The sequence below is a fragment of the Plectropomus leopardus genome, chromosome 14 (genome assembly GCF_008729295.1).
Source record: "Plectropomus leopardus isolate mb chromosome 14, YSFRI_Pleo_2.0, whole genome shotgun sequence".
Lineage (NCBI taxonomy): Eukaryota > Metazoa > Chordata > Actinopteri > Perciformes > Serranidae > Plectropomus > Plectropomus leopardus.
This window is the reverse complement of record NC_056476.1, coordinates 24,870,154-24,893,972: the sequence shown is the minus strand read 5'-3', so window position 1 is coordinate 24,893,972 and position 23,819 is coordinate 24,870,154. Positions and strand designations below refer to the sequence as shown.

Genomic DNA, 23,819 nt, shown 5'->3' with positions numbered 1-23,819 from the left:
AAACTGTAACATACTCACCAAATTGAGAGCCCTTTCTATTCGAGACGTGCACATATAGCGACAGATTTATATATATATAAGATATCTGATATATATACAGTAGATATATAGTTATCAGATATCTAGGTTTTATATATGCATGTATATATAACTGTGTGTGTGTGCGTTTAATGACTCAAAACCTATTTTTCAAAACATGTTGTGATTGAAAGTTTGTATTGATAGTATAATTTAAAAAAACAAACACTAACAATTATTTATTAAATGCCTCATTTATTATTGGACTTGGATTTCCAATTTAATTTTGGATAGAACTGGAAAGAAATGTTTATTTTTTATAGGCCGTGTTTATTCAGAAAGTGTGACAGAAAAATACAATCAGACATGCAATATATAAGAACTCATTATAACAATATGAGTAAGTACTGTATATGGTTCTGGAAAATATGAAGGGATTAGCAATATACAGAGGTGGTGACATTCTTATCTTGCATGCATAGAAATACATGGAACAAAGAGGGTTTTTTTACAGTATGGTGAGAAAAATACAACAAAATATCCGAATGAAACTGACTGTCAATCTGTGCCTTTTCGAGCAGTGTGGAAAATAAGACTTCTACAATATCACAGAATATCAAATTGAAGCACAGCTACTTTCACTTCTGCTTATGTACAGCAAGAGCAAAGTAAGAGTTTAGGAAAGTAAGAAGCTGTTTGATCACTGGCATTGCTAATAACGCCCTGTAGAAGGTTTGTACCACTACAGTGTCATGCACTGAATGATGTCATGTTGTTGCAGCCATCTGAAGACACGCGGCCTGAGATGCAAACATCAGACGTGGCGCGTGACGTGCGAGCATTGTAGATGTACTTTTTGCTAAAGCACCACAAGTCCCTCATTATCTGCTGAAAGTGGCTCCTGAACTTCACCCCGATGAAGGCATAGAGGATGGGATTGAGGCAGCAGTGGAGGTAAGCTACGCTCCTGGAAATGGCCAGCACTTGGAGTTTCATCCTTTCCACCTTACAGCTCCTCTCTTTAAAAAGCGACAGAGTGTGGCTCAGCAGAGTGACATTGTAGGGGAGGTGACAAACGATAAAAACCACGACAACTGCCAAAATCACTCGCACGGCCTTGTGCCTCTGGCTGCTCTGCGCTCTCAGCAGCGTGCACACAATGCTGGAGTAGCAGAACACCATCACCGACAGAGGCAGCAGGAAGCCGACAGCCATCTGAAGGCTGGGAACCACCACCTTCATCAGCTTTGCAGTTTGGTTCTTGCTGAAAGACAGCTGACACATCACAGTGACAGTTTCAGCCCCCAGAGTCTGCTCCTCAAAGCGCTCGGTGTAGAGGAGTGTGGGTAGTGTTAAAGCCACTGCAAACACCCAAACAGCTGAGCAGATAAGGCGGCTGTAGGTCAGAGCGTGCGTGCGCGCACCGAAAGATCTCCTGGCCTGGACTATAGCGACGTAACGGTCACCACTAATGCACGCGAGCAGTAGCATGCCGCTGTAGAGGTTGATACTGTAGGCTGACCTCAGCATCTTGCACGCCACGGCACCCATTGACCAACTGTGCTGCTCGTTGTAGATGATAAACGGCAGAGCGATCACAAAGATGAGGTCTGCAACAGCTACGTTGTAGAGATAGACGTCAGTCATCGTTTTGGTTCTCTTGTAGAATATGTAGGTGACAATCACAAGAGCGTTGCCGATCAGGCCAAAGGCGCAGATGATGGAGTGGATGTATGTTTGGGTGATAACCTCCATGGGGTCAGGGTCGAGGTTGCACAGCCCATTCTCTATGTAATCGTCTGTAGTCTGACTGTAGTCATAATCTAGAGTAGAAGATTCCATTTTTTTCACCTGGAGAAGAAAAGATGTACAACAAAAAGGAAATAATTAGCAAAATAGAACAAAAAGTCGAACATTTCTATGAGGATCTGTACCTCAGCATCACATTTTATAAGGCCTACTTTTTAAAGAGAAGTGGTGGAGTGTAACTACAGTAAGTAGATTTACTCAAGCAGTACAGTTTTGAGCTAAATTTACTTGTGGATTTTTATTTCACACTACATGCAATACTACTTCATGTTTCTGCTCCACCACATTTCAGAAGGAAGTATTGTACTTTGTAGGCCATTTGTTTTCAAAGTTTATTCACCTATTAGGACATTACAGATCTTACAGGCTATAATGCAGTACTTTACAATTGAAAGCCCATCTTTGGACATTTACCAAAACAAAAACAACAAAAACAAAAAAAAAAAATGCTGAAACCCCAGTGGTTCACCATGGCATATGGCCATAAACACTATGACTTATATATAACTTTTTATGACCTGCTATACTTGAGTTTTTTCAGTACCTTAGTTTGTCTTTTATGATACACTTACACTTTACAAAACTCTAACAATCAGCAATGATGCAGCCCACATGAAACTCGTAATAAACTTATTTAAAAATTGATAATAAATTGAAGTAATGAAATTTCGAGACAGCACAGTGTTTGACACTGATGTACTCACAGCAGTCGACAATGGCCACTTGCACAAACCACAGAACTGCATTACTCTGTAATACTACCAGTAGTAACAGTAATAATGGCAATGTATTAAGTTTATTTATGATTATAACGATTATTTCCATGGAGCATGGTTGCCTGTCATAGCATAGTAATTTTTATTTATATATTTTTTGAATAATTATACTGGGGGGGCATATTTGAATATTGGAGAGATGTGTCTCCTACTCGCTTATGGAGCAGTTTTACACTATTGTACTTTTTTTTTTAATAAAGTAAAAGACGTGAATACTCGCCCCACTACCAATAAATAGATTTTATTCTTATTCTCAAACAAATCAGTTATGGGTTCTGACTTATTACCATTTTAAGAAAATTTTCAGATAAAAAGCGCTCCCATCAAATATCTAGCACATCATTCTGATAATTCTGATAGCAGTGCGTGCCCTGCATGAACTGGGTGAAAGTCACATCACAGCCTTTTGTGTGTTTACAGGATAAAAGTCAACGCTCTAGTTCAGCTCTTCCTTTCGGGTGCAAATGACCCAATTTCAGCCCCATTAGACATTAAGTGAATGCGCGTAAAGGTAGGCTGCAGGTGGCTGCACTTTGCGCTTTGTCTGATTGCAGAAGTTGATAAGATCTTTATCATCAAGGATCTCAGATGCATCACTAAGAATCAGCTCATGAGTAGAAAGGTCAGCGATATGTAAGGGGCTCAGGAAACACCAGCAAAGCATGCTGTCATTCTGAGAATGAATAAGACAGTGATCAAAGTGTTTCTCTGCGTGACACGAGAACATTAGATTCTTTTGATATATATTTTTTTCTGTTTGAACTGATTAACTTTAAATTTACACGAACAATGCAGCACAATGATAAACACAGGCAGAGATGTAAGGTAGCAACGACGGGCTCCGCTCCGGGGTAATGTTGTCGTATTTAGATAGGTAAGTTTATCATCCATGTTAGTTTACACCTCAAACAAGAGAAACACTGACAGAGGACTCATGCATAACAGACGGCAAACACCAGGTACTATTTCACTAAAACTGAACAAAAAAATTGAAAGTAATTGTGAAAACTATTTTAGTTAACCAAAATAAAAATGAAAAATAGATTTTAGATTAAAAAGCCAAACTGAAACAATATATAATAATCGAATTATATATATTGTAGAAATCAAGTTCAGATTGAAATGATAAAATAGAAATAAAGAATATATGTGTGTATATATACATATATATATATATATATATATATATATATATATATATATATATATATATAAATGAAAGAATATTTAATTTTTTTATGTTCCCCAATTTTAAGTTTCTTCCAATTTGGTCAAATTTGTCAAAAGAATAAGCATTAGGAGGCACTGATGCATATTTTTAGGTTGTGGAGACGTACGTATGTACGTTGCCTTCCCAAAGTGTTTGTTGTTGTTTGTTATGTAACTATTCTGAACATCTTAAATCTTGCCCCAGAGAAATACCCCCCATTTCATAATAAATATTAAAAAAAGATAAATTTTAAAAATCAATAACCTACTGAAACAAATAAAAAACTACCTCAAACTAAACATTTTTAACCAACAAAACTGGGACTAATTTGAATACATAAATGAATAAATAAAAACAACAACAAGAAACTGCTCAACATCAGTTTACATATTACTCAAGCATTAGGAGGCACTGATGCATATTTTTAGGTTGTGGAGACGTACGTATGTACGTTGCCTTCCCAAAGTGTTGTTTGTTATGTAACTATTCTGAACATTTTAAATCTTGCCCCAGAGAAATACCCCCCATTTCATAATAAATATTAAAAAAATATAAATTTTAAAAATCAATAACCTACTGAAACAAATAAAAACTACCTCAAACTAAACATTTTTAACCAACAAAACTGGGACTAAATTGAATACATAAATGAATATAATAAAAACAACAACAAGAAACTGCTCAACATCAGTTTACATATTACTCAGCTCATGATAAAATGAAATTATTATCAAATGTATTAAATAGATTTTATTGTTCATGTAGATCAATGATATTATTAGTTACTACTGACTTTTACAAAAAAAAGGAAACCATAATAATGATGACTTTGCCTTTTCATATACAAAACAAGATATAATCACAATGTCAAGTGGTGTTGTTTGCTGTAGCAAACCAGTGCATCCACACTATCTGCAGTGTCCATAATTACACCTTTGAAAACAGGATTTCTCCTTTAAGCAAATATTATTATGTGAGACACACAATACGTGCTTACATTTAATTTTTTCAAAAAACCTGATAAGGAACAAACATGACACACTTTTATCTCTTGTTTCAGCGCTTTCACTTCTCACAAATCACTACAGTAAGATTATACATAGTAGCACAGTGGCACTCGCTGAAGAGGAAGGTATCAGGTTTTGTACATGTATATCTGTGTGAGAAGATAATGAAAGAAAAAAGCACCTGCCTTCTTTTCAGGAACACATTTTGAGAACTTGAAGTGCTCTGTAAATATTGTTTTCATATTTTACAGAACTGACTGTTCTGTAAAAGCATTCTGTGTGTGTGAAATATTATCCCTGAAACTAAAGGCACTGAAAAGTGACAATAACTTTAAAGGTTTAAAGCTGATCAGTCATGATAAAACTTTAATAATGATGAATGCAGGGCAGTTTTAAACATTTAACATGTATCCCATGCACTATGTTACAGACAAACCATTTAATTGCAATTTCACACTTAAATGCTGCCAAATAAATAAAACATAGACAAATCAAAATAAGTTTATACACTTACTAATCTAAAGACAAAAACAAATAATAATCCAACACAGAATTTGGAGCATTTAATGCTTAGTTGTGCCTTTATTTTCTGATCAGGTCACACATACCTTACGGAACGATGATTCTCTGTCAGTTAATTTCTTTATCCTCCGGGTCTGATGTCGTCAAGTCAGAAGCGAGTGAAGAATATTCCTCCTCTACAGCTGCATATGAAGGCAGAGTTCAATATGGGGGCTTTATGTCACAAATACTGTGCGCTCAAAATATCAAAAGAAGGAGAAGATAAAATCAAAGCCTCCGTCTCTCAGGCTCTGCTACTGTGTGAGTACAGTGCATCACTGATCTTCCTGCTTTTTGATGCTACGCTCTCGTGCAGGGACATCCCACCCCCTGCACATTCTGAGCTTTTGGAGGTTTTCTTTTGCTTTGATTCAAACTGGTTTATTTATCACAATTGTTCACAGTCTTGACAGCTGCCCCCTCAAAGGTCACGCTGACACAAAAATGAATTTGTTCTCATGAGCTTGTATATGTCATCAAATTTTTAGAAACGTGAAGAAAACAAGTTGCAAATGAAAGTCCAAATAGTGTTTGAACAAGAGTTTGTTGCGCTCCCTCACTTTCATTTTCTTTGAACACACACACAAGTGTACTCACATGCTCACACACAGAAACCATGTTTTTCTTGTTTCCTGTCGTGCCCCCAAACCTCAGTTTGGTTTTACTGAGAATTTGTTTTCCATATGGTTTTCTTTTTCATTTCCATCATAGGTTAAGTAAGGTTAACTTAAATATTTTTATTTGCCAAAAATGTAGGTTTCATTTCAGCAATAAAAGCAGCTCACATGAAATGGGGTATTTTTAGATACAATTCTGGGCATCAGTTAATATTAATGTAATGTTATGGTGTAAATATCTTTATCTCTGTCAAAATAAAAGTCCTCTGCTAATTTCATGTTTTTTTTTTTGGTAGAAAACTATTTATTATATTATTATATTATTGTCAGATCGTCTCAGATCGTTCCTTATGATTCCCAGACAGTCTATTGTGATATTTTTGATACATTTATTTGTCTTTGTATCAGGCTTGTGGTTTGACAAGATGAAATTCTGGACTAGACACTAATGCAAACATTAATACAGACTGTGGCTGTTATTCCTCTATATGACCAGCAGATAGAGCTGTTATTCAATGGATTGTTAACTAGTGGACCTCAAGACTGACACACGTTGGAAAAAGTACATCACAACTTTTAGAACGATAGCTAATTATTTATTTATATGGACAGAATGCTAGATGCATATGTTAATTTCAAGTCACCGTTTGCAGGGACAGTGGAGGGTAAAACCATCTCAAGTGAGCTTTTATTTTTGAAACAATCATTAGTATCACTTTAAATCTTAATGTAAAGCTTTATGTGACGTGAATGAACGATCTATACCTCATTATTGCTGGTTTAAGGAGAAAATGCTGTTCTTAAAGTAATAACATTTAAACAGCTTATGGTGTAGATGAGGAACTCCATGTTCAAATGCAGAATGAAACCATAATCACTATAATATTCTACATAATTGACATCTTTTTATGCAGTGTGTGGTAACTTTTTTTTTGCTAAATTTAGAGAAAAACACACATCCACACCCATATACAAATATAAAATCATTATAATTACAAAGAGTGTAACAATACAGTTTAAAGGACAAGTGGAGGTTTGCATCAAGGTGAGACTAAATTGGAAAAGTTGTGCTGGGAAATTCAAGAGTCTGAGCTGCAGCAAGCAAGATGCTGACAGTTGAGTTTTGGCTTTCAAAATAAAAGCTTTTTCATGTAACGTCAAAATGAAGTAGCCTATTCCTAATGTGTGAGAGAATAACACAATTTATATCAACATACAGATTAATACTACAATGACATATCCATAAATCACATTGCATTGTTGTTGTAGTTGGTTTTTAACTCCCACAGGAGTGGATTATGTGGACCCCAAACTAGTAAAACTGATAATTCCAACAAGGGGATATTCAGCCCAGTCATCAGAAAAAATCATTGCATTGTCCTTTTCTGCAAACTATTTATGCTTCACAATGTAATTTTCGTACATATAATATCAACATTTCTAAAGCGACGTAGTTCAATTTGCATGTACATGTGAGCTGATTTTCTCATGAAGGAAGGAATGGTGAATGGTGTGATTTCTAGGTGAGACGAGAGCGGGGGACATTTCCAACCATGGTTGTGGCGACGAAACTGCATCTTTTTCAAACCAAAATGTAATATTTTCCTAATTGACACCAACCAAATTTGTTTGCTTTAACTTAATCACACATTATCCACAAGGTTGTCACAACAACAAATTTTAAATTGAAAAGGAAAGTTTCATGCCACAGCATATCAGCTACAAAATGTACAAACATATGTATATTTTTGGGGTTTGCAAAAATATACAATGCCACATCTATTCTGGCAGTTGGGTTATGATATTAGTGCTTTAACAATTGCAAAAAAGAAAAACTAGAAATGATCTTGCAGTGGGATTACTCCAGTCATAATACAGCAATCTGCAACTTAAATCTAGTGTTAGCCAGGGGTGTAAAGTGGGGGCCCCTTCTTTACATAATACTCCTCTTGTTTGGACCACACGCATTTTCTACCATTTTCTAAATCAACCTCCGTTTCAATCTCAACCCACACCTGCAAAGTTTCATTACTGCATCATGCTTGTACAGTTGCAATGCTGTCATGTTGACAAATCTGTCCACAGACAGACAGACAGGTAGACACACCTGGCAAAATATTCAAAACAGTTTCTGTGGTTTTCATCAGAACCAAATTTCCCCATGATGACACACACACACACACACACACACACACACACACAGACTCGTGGTGAAAACAGCACCAGCCGTCACAGTGTTGTCCTGGCTGGTAAAAAACAAGACTCCAGCCATGCCTGTATCTACTTCTTACTGCTTTGAACTTTATGTCTCCACCTCAGCTTTATCTGAAACAAGTTAAACTGCATAGTCATAGTGGGCATTCTGTGTGTTAATAGATTTCAGATTGAAGGAGTCAAGAACTTAGGTTGTTCTGAATACTCTGAATGATTGGAATACATATACAGGCTATGTAAAGACAGAACAAGTCCGACAGCTACCACTGATAGCACTGAGGTCTTGGGATTTATGAAACCTGGGGGATGTTGAAACTATACAAAAGTTGAAACAATAACTCATTAAATCAATTAGTCCAGTGCCAGACAATTAAACAGAAACTATTTTTATAATTGATTTGGTCACTTTACAATACGGCCTTGATGTCAAACTGGAGTCAGCTTCTCAAATGTGAGGGTTTGATGCTTTTCTGTGTCCCATAGTGAGTGTGTTTAGGTTTTAGATTGTCGGTTGGACAAAAGAAACCCTTTAAAAATCTAACCTTGGATTCTGGGAAAATGCAATTGTATCTCATAATTAAATTAATGAATTATCATTAATTAATTAATTGAATTAAAAAAGCAGGTTAATTGCTGATTAGAAAACAGATTGAGAATTGTTATATATATATATATATATATATATATATATATATATATATAAAATTGGGACATAAGGGAAAAATGTTTATTTAATATTGTTAATTCTACTTTTTATTTTTGTTTTAATTATAGCACCTTTTTTCAGGTCATTACATGTCTTTATTCTGTTTTTCTTTTTTGTGCAAATTTTACATGTTTTTTTTTCTTTTTGTGTAACTTTTCACTTATATCTTACTCATTGCCTTCTTTATATGTTTTGGAAAGAAATCACGCCAGATTTCTCAAGTTTCAAGGGGTTAAGTATCTTTCTTATGGATGTCTGGTCAAAATATACTTTAATTTGGTTTGGGGCTGGTAACGTGTGTATGTGGTTTCAGCATATATGCGTTAAATAGATAGCCAACAAACATCGATAATGGTAAGAAAACATTTTTATTTTGAAGGTAGTAGTCGGAAGTATTATTTTTTCTCCAGCTACACTTTCCTTTAATCTGATGGCGCGCGCGACCGGTGTGGGCAAGTCCAAACCCTCGCGGCATGTAACTCGCTCTGCAGGTTAGCCCGGTGAATCACTCCTCCAGCAGCTATAAGTAGGACAACTCTCCTCATGCGTTTATTTTCCTTCCGCACTTTGTGAGCGAGGACATCGTTGACAGACACCATGAGTAAGCCCAGCACCCTAAAAATAAAGGGCTTGTTTAAATTAAAGTCACCCGATAAAGAAAGTAAAGAGCGGAAACGCTCGAGCACCCTCAAAGATGGAGAAGCTACCAGCCCAAGAGACTGGACAGAGACTTCACCCGCGAGCCCCGGTCCCCTCAGCCCGGGACACAGCGCCACAATGCCGGAGGAGGTTTCACCCATTTCCCCAAAAGTGAAGAAGGATAAGCGGCTGTTGCCTTTCAGGCTGAAACGGAAGAAATCTAAACACAAAGAAGGAGAAGGAGGAGGAGGAGGAGGAGGAGGAGGAGAGGTGTTCTTCCCTGATGAACTGGACAGCTTCCACAGCCACCTGTAAGATTAAAACATCATTTTAATTTGTTGTATTTTCATTTTTGTCCATTTTTGCAGCCATGGGTTTGACTTAGAGATAAAGAAAAAGTCTAAGTAACATCTGTAACATTGCCATAGTTTTAAAACTTAAATTCAAAAATAATGTTCTTCTGTCAAAATAGATATCATTATCCCTGTTTACTGTGAGGGCTGAGTGATGGAAGTGCAGAACAAAATCATACTTTTTAAAAAAAAATATATGTAAGGGATTGTTGGTTATTGGGGGTCTGGGGTGCAAAATGGGTGAGGCATGTTTTTTTTAAAGCACAGGGGAAGTAGTTGTGATTTTTATTTTGACTTAGGGAATTGACACTTAAAATGGTTTTATTTTGCCATCCCTGAGTTATGCTGCCATGTTTGAAAGGCATGTTTTCTGTAAAAATTACTAAAATTGCATCATTTATCATAGCAAGAAATGGAAAAAAACAACTGTTTTCAAATTGTGGATTGTCTTTGGACGCATCATTTTTTAGGGGGATTTGCATTTTGCTTAAGAAATTAGCTGCTTGTTTTGGTGATAACTTTAGCTCTTATGCTGTTTGGTTGTTGCAAAACTGCCTACTTTTGATGTGAATATATATATATATATATAGTTATTTATGGTGGAGGGAGGGCTATGCATTTTCCCCCAGATATTCATCAAGGCTCAAGAAAATATATTTCTAACTTCAAGCAGGGTCAAGATATGAAGTCACACCCCCAGCTGCCCCTCTCCTCTGATAAATAAAGTACAGTCCCTAAATGTAAACGTATTAATAGTGAAGCTAATGAGTCATTGGAGTTCCTCTGTTGGCCCGTGGCAGACCATAGACTCCTTCTTCGTAAACTAGTGCTCTTTGTTTCACGAACTGACAAGCTGAGTGAAGGGCTGAGGCGTGTGGGTAGAACATCTCACAGAGTGACTGTTTTCCCCCCTGGCACTTTAGCAAACTAACCGCTGTGGCACTGAGCTTTGGCTGAGCTAGTATCGTCAAGTTTGAAAGAGGCACAGAGAGGTAAACAGACACGGCGAGGAGGGCGTGCATGCAGAACACGAGATGTTGTGAAGTGCAGTTCAGATATTTAATTTTATGTATTAGTTCTTCACTTTGTGGGAAGTGAGGAAAGTGAGTGTGAAAACGCAGACTGATCTCAGTTTGTTTTGGTGACATTGAGCAAGGCGCTTGGCCCAGCGGTGCAAAACTGAGGAAGCTTCTTGATGAAAACGTGGAGAGCTGTGTGACTGAGAATAGCATGCTGAGTCACTCTTCCCTGGATAAATTAAAGATTCAAAAAGAAGCTGGTGAACCTCAAGTGGTCACGATAACTGCACAGAAATTTCCAGTTCTTTATTTAACCAAGATATTTCACGTCTCTTTTATTTTTCCCCTTCTCTTATTTAAAACCATTAAGATTTGCATCAAAACCAGTTTGTTGATGAGTCGACATCTACCGCCTGTGACTCAGCTGTTATTGTCATATGCTGCCAGGTCAACATACAATGACAGATGCTGATGTGGTATGAGAAGGGCAAGCGTTGCATAACGGTTGATGCTTAAATAAAAAACCTGCTGTGCATCTTTCTGTTAAGTGTCAATTATATCTGGCTTAATCTAGTTGATGTTGTGACTGAATCTGATGACTAATACAATGGTAAAAACAGTCTGAGTCATATGATGAAGGATGCACAATTAATTACATGACAATGATAACATCTTCGTCATTCAGCTTGACCGGGTATTCCAGTGTATTGTTTCTTTGTGTTGGTTGTCTGTTTACTGAGAAAGTAAATAGTCACATTTTGGTTCAAATGTGCTGTGATTGGCTGGTCTTTGCTTCCAAAACATCTACAGGCCGGTGGCTAAAGCTGCTTGGGCTAGAGGAATTCTGAAACAAGCTGAAATTCATCATAATCATGACATTTATGATGCTCATAAATGTCATGGGGAACTGACAAAAAATTGCCCTCTTAAACATCTTACAGATTTGGAGCAACATTATCATCCAATTGCAGCTGTGCTCCTGGGCACCAGGGCTGCCCCCTGAGAGTCAGAGACTCGAATAATCAGTCTGAAACCCCTCAGTCAACTTAGACTGATTCAAGTCGAGCAATCGTTTTTTGTTTGTTTGTTTATTTATCGTAAGTGTGCTGCGTAGTTTACTTCTGGGGACATTTTGGTCCCCAGACTTTGCTGCGGATGCTGCAGAATCTGGGGACGTTTTGGTCCCCAGACTTTTCTGCATAGTCAACACGCTTGACTGTCATGCTGCCCTTTGTTAGAAGCTGCAGCAGCGGACGCCATGCAGTGGCACAGAGGAAGAGACTCTGCACTGAGGGGCTCTGAGATAACATTATCTTCATTATAAAAATGGTTAATTTCACAGCAACTTAACACACCGTCTCTGTTTTTTGTTTGATATATATTGTTGGCAAAAAAATTTTTTTGCACGATGCCGATCTGTTCTTAGCGCTGTATATATTACGTGATTGCTGCTGTCACACTGAACACTAAAGTTAAAACATGCTGATATGCTGGTATTAAATTAATAGAATTATCAACAGAAATTCTGCAGCTATTTAATTAAAAATCATTTCACTACCAAGGACAACACAAGCTTTGCCAAATGCCTTTTTAGGGAAGCCGTAGCATGACGACAATGTTTTTTTTTCTTTTCAATGTTTGTGTGTTTCTTTGTATTATTCTGCGTTCTTCTCTAAATTCAGAGGTTTTTGTAGGTCAGTGATCACATCATAAGCTCCATATAAGTTCTTTTTCCTCAGCAGCAGTTTGTGACTTGCAGGGTTGATAATTGATCTGTCGATCTGTTCAGAGCTGATCAGATCTTAGCAGAGGGAGCAATGTGAGGCGACTGCATCAGGTGAAAGGGGCTGATGCGTACTGATATTCTGAAAACAACAGACATTAAATTATTGTAGTTTGGATCATTCACCATCGTGTTCAGCAGTTGGAGAGTCAGCAGTGACTGTGACATGCAGCTTATTGAGGCAATAAGGTACTTTAAAGGAATACTTCACCTCCCAAATTATCATTTATACATCAGATCTTCACCTCATGTTATACTTAATTTGAATTAAAAAATCATGCTTTTCTCATATGCCTTGGGTAAACAAAGAATCCAAAAATGGTGAGAATTTTTGATAAATTGAAGTTATTGGGGTCCAGGTGTAACAACAGCACAACTACCTTTAAACATCTGTTAACCAACTCTCACATAACTTGTGCAGAATAATTAAATCAACATACAATGTCAGATGCTGATTCATCAAGTCACGTGCTCAGTAGTTTAGCAAAAAGACTGTCCCGCCTTACTGGAAACTGAACCGAAAGTGAAACTTTTTTATGCTTTCTTTAAATCCAGACTTCGCTGACAAAAACAATAATTTTACATTGCTCAACACTGGAGCTGCTGGTCCCCCCCTGCCTCGATTAGTATTTTGCTTGTGTCGTTGTGTTACTTGGTGAATCAGAACCGCCCTTTAATACACCAGAGTCACAACAACACAAACAAACTAATGTATTGAGTTAGGATTTGGTGGACCAGTAACTCCTCTGTACAGTAAGTAAAATAACTGTTTATGTCAGTGGATACTGGTTCTAAAGAGAGTACATATAGGTTTCACAAAAATGCATGCATTTGGGAAGAACTGAATATATGATTTGAGAAATGAGACTTGGATTATTCTGCCCAAGTTGTGGACAGTGTTTCTATATGAATGATTTAATTTAGTTTTGCTGTTGTCAACGCAGACCCCTGTGATTTTAATTCATAAAGAATTTTCTAGTTTGGGATTTTTGTTTACTGGAGGCATGCAAGGAAAAGTTTTCTGTACAAATTCAATGGGGAAACACTAGGTGAGTAATTGATAAGCATTGATAATCATTTAGGGAATTAAGAATCCCTTTAAAGAGGTTATTCAAGGACTCTATGACCTAATACAGAAACGCTTTTGTAAGTGATACACCAGTCTTTCCGTGGTTTAACCTGCGGTGTTCACTGACACCATTATTTCAGTAACATAAACTGCATGATATAGACAATATGGTGTTGGCTTTCAGATGTCAGTCAAAGATTCATTCAAGGTCTAATTCCTGCCACTCTTTTGCTTCCTACACACTTGTGCGTGCGTTTTAAACAACTGTAGATATACTGTTCTCTTTCAAGCTCATAATCCTTTTATCCATAGATTTCAAGAAACTGACAGGCTTGTACATGTTTAGAATATGCCCTGTAGACAGTACACCTGTAGTGTATATCTGTTCTCTATTACCAAGTTTCATGCCCTGCTGAGTCAGTTTGTACAGGATTGTGTGTACATACACACCTGGACAATCGAGTCGTATGCCCTAGATTCTATATCAAACATACAACACTCTATCAATGAAACGATTGTTCTGCAAGACACCACTTCAGTTTAAAGCATGCTATGTCTTGTCAAAATGACAGAGGTGAATTATGTCTCTGTGCTTGTGAGTTTCCAGGCCTGTGACTTGCTGGAATCTGACCAGTATAGCACTTGAAACATTTCACGTACTGAGGGAACAGGGAAAGTACAGCCTGTTCAAACTCACTGATAATACTGGGGCATTAGAAAAGTTGAGAGTTTGTGTTTGTGGACGGGTTGTTCAAGTGCTAAGGTGAGAGTTATACATGCTTTGGCCTTTCTTCATGTTATTGCAACGATATTAAAAAAGTCTGTAGGATCCGTGCAAAAGCAGTCCATTTCACTCGATGGATTTAACCAAAATATTTGAACCGCAGTAGGTGAAAACTCATGCAGTCTTCCAAAATAATCTAATCCAGCAGACTAGATAAGCCTTTCACACCCTTAAGCAGAGGCTTCAGATTCCTGCCCCTACAATTTCTAGACAATCCCTAAGGTGAGGGTGTGGAGAAAGCCAAAATGAACAAGTCGACATTTTTGTGCACAATACCTGTGGTTGCGTTGCAAGGCAGGAATTAAGAAGTAAATCACCCTTAATGCAATCACTCATACCTTGCTTATTAATTTAGTATTACTTGGATATTATCTGGTTATTTTTTCTTAATTCATGCCTGTTTAGATTGTTGTGATGCACATTGTGTTTTTTTACATGTCTCTGGCCCTGACATGTCACATTAGGTTGATATTGTCACTTATCCAGTAAAAAGCTATCGTAATACTATCAGCAACCTGCACAGCAACAACATTATACCCCTGTAATTTCTATTTATTTAAGAAGCTTTAGTGGATTATTGCTAATTTGACTCCTTGTGACTTACTTCCTGTAAGGTATAATTACTGGAATTCATACCTTATATATTTCTTTTCACGATTTTGGATTACATGTTGAATTTCATCTTGGCTGTTGGATTTATTGAGACTTCACATGCTCTCATATTTCAAGTTATAGTTTTTAGTTCTAGCATAAAGTTATGCAGTGTTTCCCACAGAAATAGAGTCTATATGTATGGCGGTAGCTGACAAAAGGGCTGGTGGGCAAGCAAAACTTGCCATTCTTTTTGTGTAAGTGTGTGTGTGTGTGTGTGTGTGTGTGTGTCCCTTTTTTTATTATCCTGTGTCCCCTCTCTAAAAGCTGATGTTTTTGTGGGTCCGTGAACATAGCTTAGACAATTTCCCCTCGCCTGGCATTCTGATGCTCCGTTTGTGCCCAGAGTACACTCTGCACTCTAAGGTGCTGCAATGAATAACCGATTTGGTATACAGTATATTCCAGTAGCTCCCCTAATGGGTAGTTAGGAGGGCTACAAAAGTATAAAGTCAGTTTGTGGCAGCACTTGTTTTGATTGTGGCAGGCCGCCACAAATAAATCAAAGTGTAGGAAACCCTACTTGTGGCCAAAACATTACTGAACATTAAAAACTGAAGCCAAAATATTTCTCTTTTTCAGTGCTTAACAGGGTTTCCCACACATCAATTTAGCCTTGGAGCTGGACTGTTCATTAGGTGTGCTGTTATACATATGTATATGTATACCATTTAGTCATTTATCGCACCACTCTATTGGAGCACAGTGCACAGTGTGCATTTTTGAAAATGCATTTGACAAACGTTTGAATTTAGAGAGAGCACAATGATACAGAGGATACACATGTAGGGAAAAATATATTAATTAATTTCATGCTAGGTTTGGTTTTTAGATAAATCGCCATGGCATTGTGTAGAGACATCTATTGTCCCTACAGGATGACAATATTCTAGATACATTGTAAGTACGTATAAAGAATCTGGGCGGACATAGAGTAACTTCCAGGTGCCGCCAAACAGCCACCTTAGCAATCAGCAATTCACATTGTGAATTTGAGAAGCAGTTCTTGGTTTATGATTAGATACCTGCAAAACTATTGACACCCATCAGCCTAAGCTGTACTTTGTGTATTTAGAGCCAATTAGAAAATATTTGCATGCAGCAGACCAAGAGGGTGAATATGGTGAACAGTATACCTGCTTGACAGTAATATGTTGGTATGATCATTGTGAGTGTATTAGCATACAGACATTAGCATTTAGCTTATAGCACTGCTGCTTTCAATACAGTCCTGGCACAGCCTGAGCTTAGGCAAACTGCTTTTGTGCTACGTGTAAATGTTTCACATGGAGCCATAAAATCCCCCGTATCCCAGGGCTTCACGAACCTGTTTCATAAATGCACAGAGAAGAAATGAAGAGACTTTGGAGAGAAATTCCAGAACAAACTGGAGTTCCTTGTTTCAGTTCCAGTTCCTGATCTCAAGTCTGAATACAAACAGACACTGAGACACTCAGGCGATGTGTGGGTTTCTTGTAAGCTTACAGCTAGACTAGGCTGTTTGACATGGATTGCACAAATGGTCAAGTTCATAGGAACGAGGTGAGGTGAACCACACAGCCTTACTCTTCATCTACTGAAAGAAGCGAAGCAGTTCAACAGACCTTTGTCTAACAAAGTACAGTCTACAATTAAAAAACTATGATTCAAATAAAAAAAAAAAAATGATCAAGAAAATTACAAGTTTGAGGAAGCCTTTGATGCTGCCTACTAGTTTTTGATACTTGAAACTAAGGACACATTTTTGGATTGGTCTCTCACTTCCTCAAAAAAAACAAGTTCAAACGGATTAAATCTTGTTTTTCTGAACTTTATCAAACTCAACCATTGACTGTATATGAAGACCAAACCTATCACAAAAACAATCACTTGAACGTACATCAGTGTGATAAGAACTACCAAAAATGAGAGAAACAATCTTTGGGAAAAATTTATTTGATATGTACGTCTACTTTGATGTTTTAGTTTGGCTTGTGTCTCATGGGCTAACATGGAGGTGTGTTATCATAATGCACAAGTGAAAGCACATTGTAGCTGAGCTCAAGCACTTTGACCATATGCTTTATGGTACTCTGTACGAACAACATATGAGTAAATTCAGAAATCCTCAGCGATAAACACTCTAAAGCAGTAGTTATTCCTTTGGCATGGTCCAAATCTGTAGTCGGAGGCTTCCTGAACGCTGTGGGGAGATGCTTGTCTCATTCAGAGAACTGACACATTTGGATGAAGGTGTCGTAAATTAAATGTTTGAAGTGATTTTTTTTTTTTTTTTTTTTTTTTTTTTTTTTTTGCAGATATACATGACTTTAGTCGTTACCATACATTTATGTACAAAATGTCCATTGAACTTGACAAAACTTGGATAACTTTGCTAAGCTACTTTGCTAACTTGCACACTAGCTGACAGCAGCTAATGTGCTGCAGATACATTGCAGAATGCAGAATTTCTGTTCCACGATGTCTAAGTTGTAAACATAAATAAACTATTCTGACTGTCTTGGTCACAGGGCGTACTCAAGTTATGATGATGCATACCCAACGCCCTGTACTGAACTGTTTGGGATGGATACTCATGCTGTTGCACAATTACATCTTATGTAGCATACAATACCTTCTGACTTTATGGCCCCACCTCTGGATAAGTAAAATTCCCCAAAATGCTTTTACAGTGAAAAAACTGAATAATCCCCAGGAAGAGTAATTGAGGATCCATTCCAAAGGACGGACAGGCGTGCAATAGATTTTATGTGTACAGACTAGATTAACATAGTAAAATTAAAATAAAGTAATATGGTACAAGTCAAAGTAAAAAAAAGTAAAAGTAAGATAAAATTATATGAAATGATAAAAAGAAGTGGATTCAGGAGAATTATAATAACAATAACACAAACAGCACAACAACAATAATAACAATAATAATTATAATAATAACTTTTTTATATATCACTTTTAAAAACAGAGTTTACAAAGTACATTGACAACCAAATGGCATACATGATGTTAAAATAATACAAAGACAGACCTAAAACAACAACAGAAACAACAAAAGCAATCAAACCAAATAAAATGAAATAAAATAGATAAAACATAAATTAAAAAGATGAAATAAATTAAAAGAAATAAAAAGACAACATCACATAAAAGCAGAACAGGGAGCCAAGAATATGAAACAGCATCCAGGTGTTGCCAGACAGTTAGAGATTCAGTCCCATGACCTCCTCTCCACCATCGAACCTAGATTTGATTAAAAAAAAAAAAAAAAAACTGTATGAAGTTGCAAACACAGGCCTAATAGTTAGTACTGGGTTTGTTCCAAGCAATGAGGATGTTTTAGTGATAATATTCTTATTTAGTTTGGTAAAATGATGCCAATTAAATGTGAGAACATACAAAAGCAGCACAGAGCCGCATGAAAATGAAAACATTTGTCCTCTGGGATTTGTGTAATGAGATCATTATCTGAAACAACTATTTATCATTTATCACTAAAGGTAACTACATACTTCTTATCACAGAAACATTTAAGAGACATAGGATTTAGCGCTTGGCTATCGAGTGTGTTTGCTGAGACCAAACCTACAAACATCAGAGTCACAACAGCTGTCTCATCCAGACAGGTGTTGTCAGATTTGGAGGCTCAGACTGTCTGAAAGTGAAAGGGTTTGTGTGCATTACGTGTTCTAAGGAGCCGACGACTAGCTGACCTGAGCTCTGGCTCATTGACCTGTTCGCACCTGCTCATTCACGTGCAAACAAAGACGAGACGAGTCTCCATCGGAGGAGACAGTAAGCAAGAGCGTCGGGCGCCACGCCGACCATGCTGAGAGCTCTGTTGATGTTCTATCTGGGGATGGCGACCACCTGAAATATAGTTGGGTTAATGTTAACTTTAAAGTTTTGGAGATGTAATTGAAACTTAAGTCCTGTGACAAACAGGAAGTTCTGTGAACTGAAAGAGAAGCACATGATAGTTGATAAAATAAGATTGATAAGTATGCATTCATGCTGTTGTTTCCCCAACAAAAGAATTTCAGTCGATACAAGATTAATCTGACCAATCATAATACATTTTTTACTGACAGGTCATTGTGTTTCATGTAGACCAAACACCGCTCTGCAGCACTAGCACTTTGATTAGCAGAAATGCTCTCTAGCTACAATCCACTTTATAATTATCTTTTCCTAACAACAGTTGCCAAATGATGTTCTGCTATAAAGTCATGGTAGCAAATCAGAGGAGATGGTGTGAGACACAAAGTGCAGAAAAGAGAGGATGAGCAGAACTTCTCTGGTTTTTCATTATATTTTGTGCATTTGTCTGTCCCATTTTTGTGAAAACAATATCTCAAGTCTTGAGGAAATGTATTAAAATTTGACTTAAACGTCGGAGGTCAAATATAAAAAAAAAGATCACCAATTATTTTCCTATCAATCAATTATTTTTTTCGGCTGACTTGTTTTCACATGTTTTTTTGGTACTTTTTACAAAAAATCTTAATTAAAGTAAAGTAACTAGTTACTCAAGTTTTTTCATAACTGTAGTGGAGCGAAAAATACAGTATTTTGTCTAAAGTATTAAGTTGCATGAGATTAAAATACTGGAGTATAGAAAAGGTGCCACAAATTTGTACTTGAGTACATGTACTTAGTTACATTTCACCACTGGATACTGAATAGGTGACGCTGACCTTGGGTTTTCCCCCTGAAGAAGTGCAGGTCGTATAGATCTTCCATGGTGCCGGAGTGAAGATGTGTGTGTGAAGCATCCATGTTTTAGAATACATAGCTTCTTTGCAGAGACATCCATATTTGAAGCATTGTCTTCTGTCATGGCTACATATGAGTCTGGGTGTAAACTGTAACAACAATTTGACTGTTTTTTGGAAGCATACAACTGCAAGGCTAGTATTCTAGTTTGTAAGAAGTTAGAACTGATTATTATAAGGAAGGAAATGATAAAATAATATTGAATAATGGAAAAACTGGGCCATCAAGTGGTTGTCAAGACATCAGTGTGGTACACAGAGCTAGTACAGATGCACACTGGATCTTCCATGAATAAAATGTATTGTTTGACTTTCCTCATGTCTCAACAGATCTATTTTCCCTTTGGTTGTGATCCAGCTCGTCCCACTACCGACTCTTTGCACTTTGTTGTCTCCCTACAGGAATGCAGTTAGCCGGCAATGCTTCACTAGTAGCATTTTCTTGCAGATAAGATAAGTACTGTTTCACTGCTGATTGATGGCTGCAGTTTATGGCAACCAATTGAATTAGACTGTCAAACCTTTGTGGCCTCAACAGGAATTCCCTTCTTGAATCAGGGTGCGTGGCTTCTTTAACCTCTGGAATTGATGTTTTTTGAAGTCATATCTAGCATTGAATATGACCCCGTTGTTTGCTGTTCTGAATCAGCTCTGAGCTGGGCAGATATCTCAGGAGGACCGTGAGAAGAAGGACGTGCAGGTGGAGAAGAAGAAGGAATGTGCTGTAGGGAGGTGCTGGGAGAGAAATGAATTTAGTCTGATGTAAAGGATGTCGCTCCAGGGAGCAGCTTGTGAAATGTGTTCTATGTTTTAACCGTTGAGTGAGATTTTTCCCCTGAAGTTTGAAACAGGTTTTTGGGTTGAGAAGTGGTTGTTCTCCTTACAAAAAAAAAAGGCTGGCTGTTCCGTCTTGTGAGAAGCTCTGTAACATATTTCTCTTGTGATATATAACCACATGCGCAATCACATATTAAATAGTCTAATTTGCAGAGGTTGTAACCTTTGTTCTGGCTCAATGAGCCAAATGTTTCTGGGAAATTTCTATCGTCCCTGTCCAACCAGCCGTTGTGATTGACAGGTGCAGTTGCATTAAATCTTCCACCCTAATATTGATTATAACTGACAGATCTACAGCTCCGTGAGACGGAAGCGCTTAAGGCATTTGTGCCAAACCTTGGTTTGTGCTAACACTTTAAGCCTCGACTTAAAAGAAGAATTCCATAGACAAACACATTAACAATCAATGTTTTTCCAGCTTGTGTGTGTGTGTGTGTGTGTGTGTGTGTGTGTGTGCATTTTCATACGTATATTCAAAGAGTCTACAGTGGGTAAGGCTAGAGCAGTGGTTTTGCTCCAGTGCTTTATATGAGCTGCTGGATACAATAGTTTCTCTGTTGGGATTAATAAACTATATATCTATCTATCTGTCTGTTAAAGAAGCATATAAGGTACAAAGTTAGTTATAGTAGTTTGTAGAATTGTAATGATACATCCATCTGGATCAACATATCCATTCAGTGATGAGGTCAAGAATCCAACATTATCGATGCATAATGGAATAATGGATACGTAATGTCATCTCCTTTTTTATATAAACAGGTTTTATTTGTTTTTCACATATTAAGAAGACAAATACAACACGTAACACACAACAACATGAAAATAACAGGCCATCCATCCAGACATTAACAAAAATAAATGGGTAAATAAATAACAACAGTAGAAAAAAAGACAATTTACGTAAGAAAATAATAATAATAATGATAATAGATTAAAAAAAGGACTTTAAATGGTATCCGTTCCCATCCGTTCTTAAGAATTTAATTGAACATGTGAAATTGAATCAATTAATTGATAGGCTATGCAATGCCTACAAAGTGTTTATGCTGTTCTTCATTTAATAACAATCCATTAATCAATTGTAATTTTACTTATAATCAGTTAAGGAAAGTGCTTTCAATTTGCAACCCTAATTTAAACAGTGTTATTGGCCTAGCACCAGGCAGATAATAGTACACAGCCAAGACAAAGACATTGAGGATATTTACTTATATTGTCTTATGCTGATCGACAGTGTATAAATATTAGAGTGCTAAAACCCAAATTTGTGTCCAGCCATGGAAAAACCAGGAACATCTCACTAAAAGGGGCATTTTGAGTTATTTACAGATTCTGAAAGTGTAGCTTCTTAGCTTTCCAACGGTGTCTAACACATATAATAATTAATATTTGAAAAAGATGTGGCCATTTGAATGTAGGCACTCCTCAAACTAGTTTTGTGAGAAATCCAGCCTCAAGTTTCTGAAAGATTCTCACCTACCTGGGGAGCCAGGTAACCGTGGCTGCTCATTTGCATCACACTTACATAAATCCAGCCTCCTACCGGTCTAGCTATCAGCGACATCTGTTAGCCCACAGGACAGTCAGTACTTTGTTCATGTACCCATGGGTGTGGTATTCACACATTATCCAAGCACAATATCAGGTTGGTGTGCTGTTTAAATTAACAGCAGATGCTCACAGTTTCGATGTGCGTATCATTGCATTTTAAAACAACAATAATGAGCTAGCTAGCTAGATAACTTGGACATTAATTAAACTCACAGTGGATTATTAAAATATAGCCTGTAGCATGAAAAACAGTTTGTAATCCCTGTATGTGACTTCGAATGAACACTAACGTAATGTAGATAACTTGAACATTAATGAAAACTCATCCCATAAGAAACTGAAAAAAGTATTCCTGCAGACTTCATTGCCTTCGATCAGACAACAAGTTCGAGGGTGCTTTCTTTTCGTCGCAGGCTTCTTGGTGGATGTAGTCATCTCAGAAGTAACTACTGTACGCCTGTTCACCTCAATGTGTCCATTTATTCTCATGTCCTGCAACTCTATTTCGGCCGCTAAAGAATCCATCTGTATGTTGTACATAAGCTCTGGAGAAACTTTGCAGTTACACAACTGTGTCACGAGGAGAGAATTCTCCTTTCTTCTTCCGTAGCATTTGGCTCTTGTCGATTTCTTTAGTTTCATCTTCTAGTTCGGGTTCAGAATCAAAAGTGAGATTGGTGTCGAAATGACCAGAAGCATCTGGCTTCTTGAAGAAGTACTGCCAAAGATTTGTGCTGTATCAGCCCCAATTTAGTTCTTCTGCAATGCGTTTTTCCTGCTCCATCTTCATTTAATGATCAAAACACACACAACTTTCTAGAAGTATCAGTAACAGTTGCTAGCCTACTTTAAATGCAGGAGCGGCTGCTCTAGTAGCCATGTGGTTCCTCTTTAACATGCAGCTGATTTGCCGAAAAAAGGAACAAAAGCATGTGAATCGGCAAAGAAAGCCAGTATGCTTCTTTACTGCGGTATCACCACACTCCCAACTAGGAACCGGCTTTTACTCTAAAACAACCCAAATTCAAATACAAAGTTTATGGTTTTGAGGCCCCCAGTACTGTTATTTGAAGCATGGAATGGCTTCTTTGTGAGTTCAACTTGCATATTCTGCAACAAAACGAAAATCACTTATTGAAAAAAAAAAAATCATTTTTTCTTTGTTTACACAACTTGTGCCGGGCTGACTTGTTGCTGGTTTTCTGGTGGTGGGTCATATTTGTGACATGACAATAGATGTGTATTAAAAGGAAAACAAGCATTCTGTGTGTCCACAAAATCAGTTTCCATTCATCGTTTATGGAGGAGGTCCAGACTTTATACTTGACAAAACCACAATTCTGAGACTTCTTTTGTTTCTGGCTTTGAGAGAGTGTAGCTCATGTTCATAAATATTGATCGAACTTTCCAAGGCCATAGAAATAATATATTGATTTTTTAAAT

At 37.2% G+C, this 23,819-nt stretch overlaps 2 protein-coding genes across 2 annotated transcripts in view; one reads left to right on the top strand and one right to left on the bottom strand.

Moving 5' to 3' along the window:
* Positions 1-283: 283 nt before the first annotated feature.
* Positions 284-5,643, bottom strand: LOC121953786 (C-C chemokine receptor type 6-like). The gene is made up of 2 exons (XM_042501006.1): positions 5,429-5,643; positions 284-1,869 (listed from the first exon to the last, which is right to left on the bottom strand). Exon 2 carries the CDS (start codon positions 1,858-1,860, stop codon positions 769-771), a length of 1,092 nt encoding a protein of 363 aa, XP_042356940.1. The 5' UTR covers positions 1,861-1,869; positions 5,429-5,643; the 3' UTR covers positions 284-768.
* Positions 5,644-9,391: 3,748 nt separating this feature from the next.
* The window catches only part of crybg1a (crystallin beta-gamma domain containing 1a), a 59,972-nt gene continuing 45,544 nt past the window's right edge, over positions 9,392-23,819 (top strand). Inside the window, exon 1 of the mRNA XM_042500343.1 lies at positions 9,392-9,868. Coding sequence (XP_042356277.1) covers positions 9,516-9,868 — 353 coding nt within the window. The 5' untranslated portion in view covers positions 9,392-9,515. The remainder of the gene's footprint in view (positions 9,869-23,819) is intronic.

Bases quoted from the DNA above. Each gene is read 5' to 3' on its own strand.
- LOC121953786 (XM_042501006.1), bottom strand. From the start codon at position 1,860: ATGGAATCTTCTACTCTAGATTATGACTACAGTCAGACTACAGACGAT.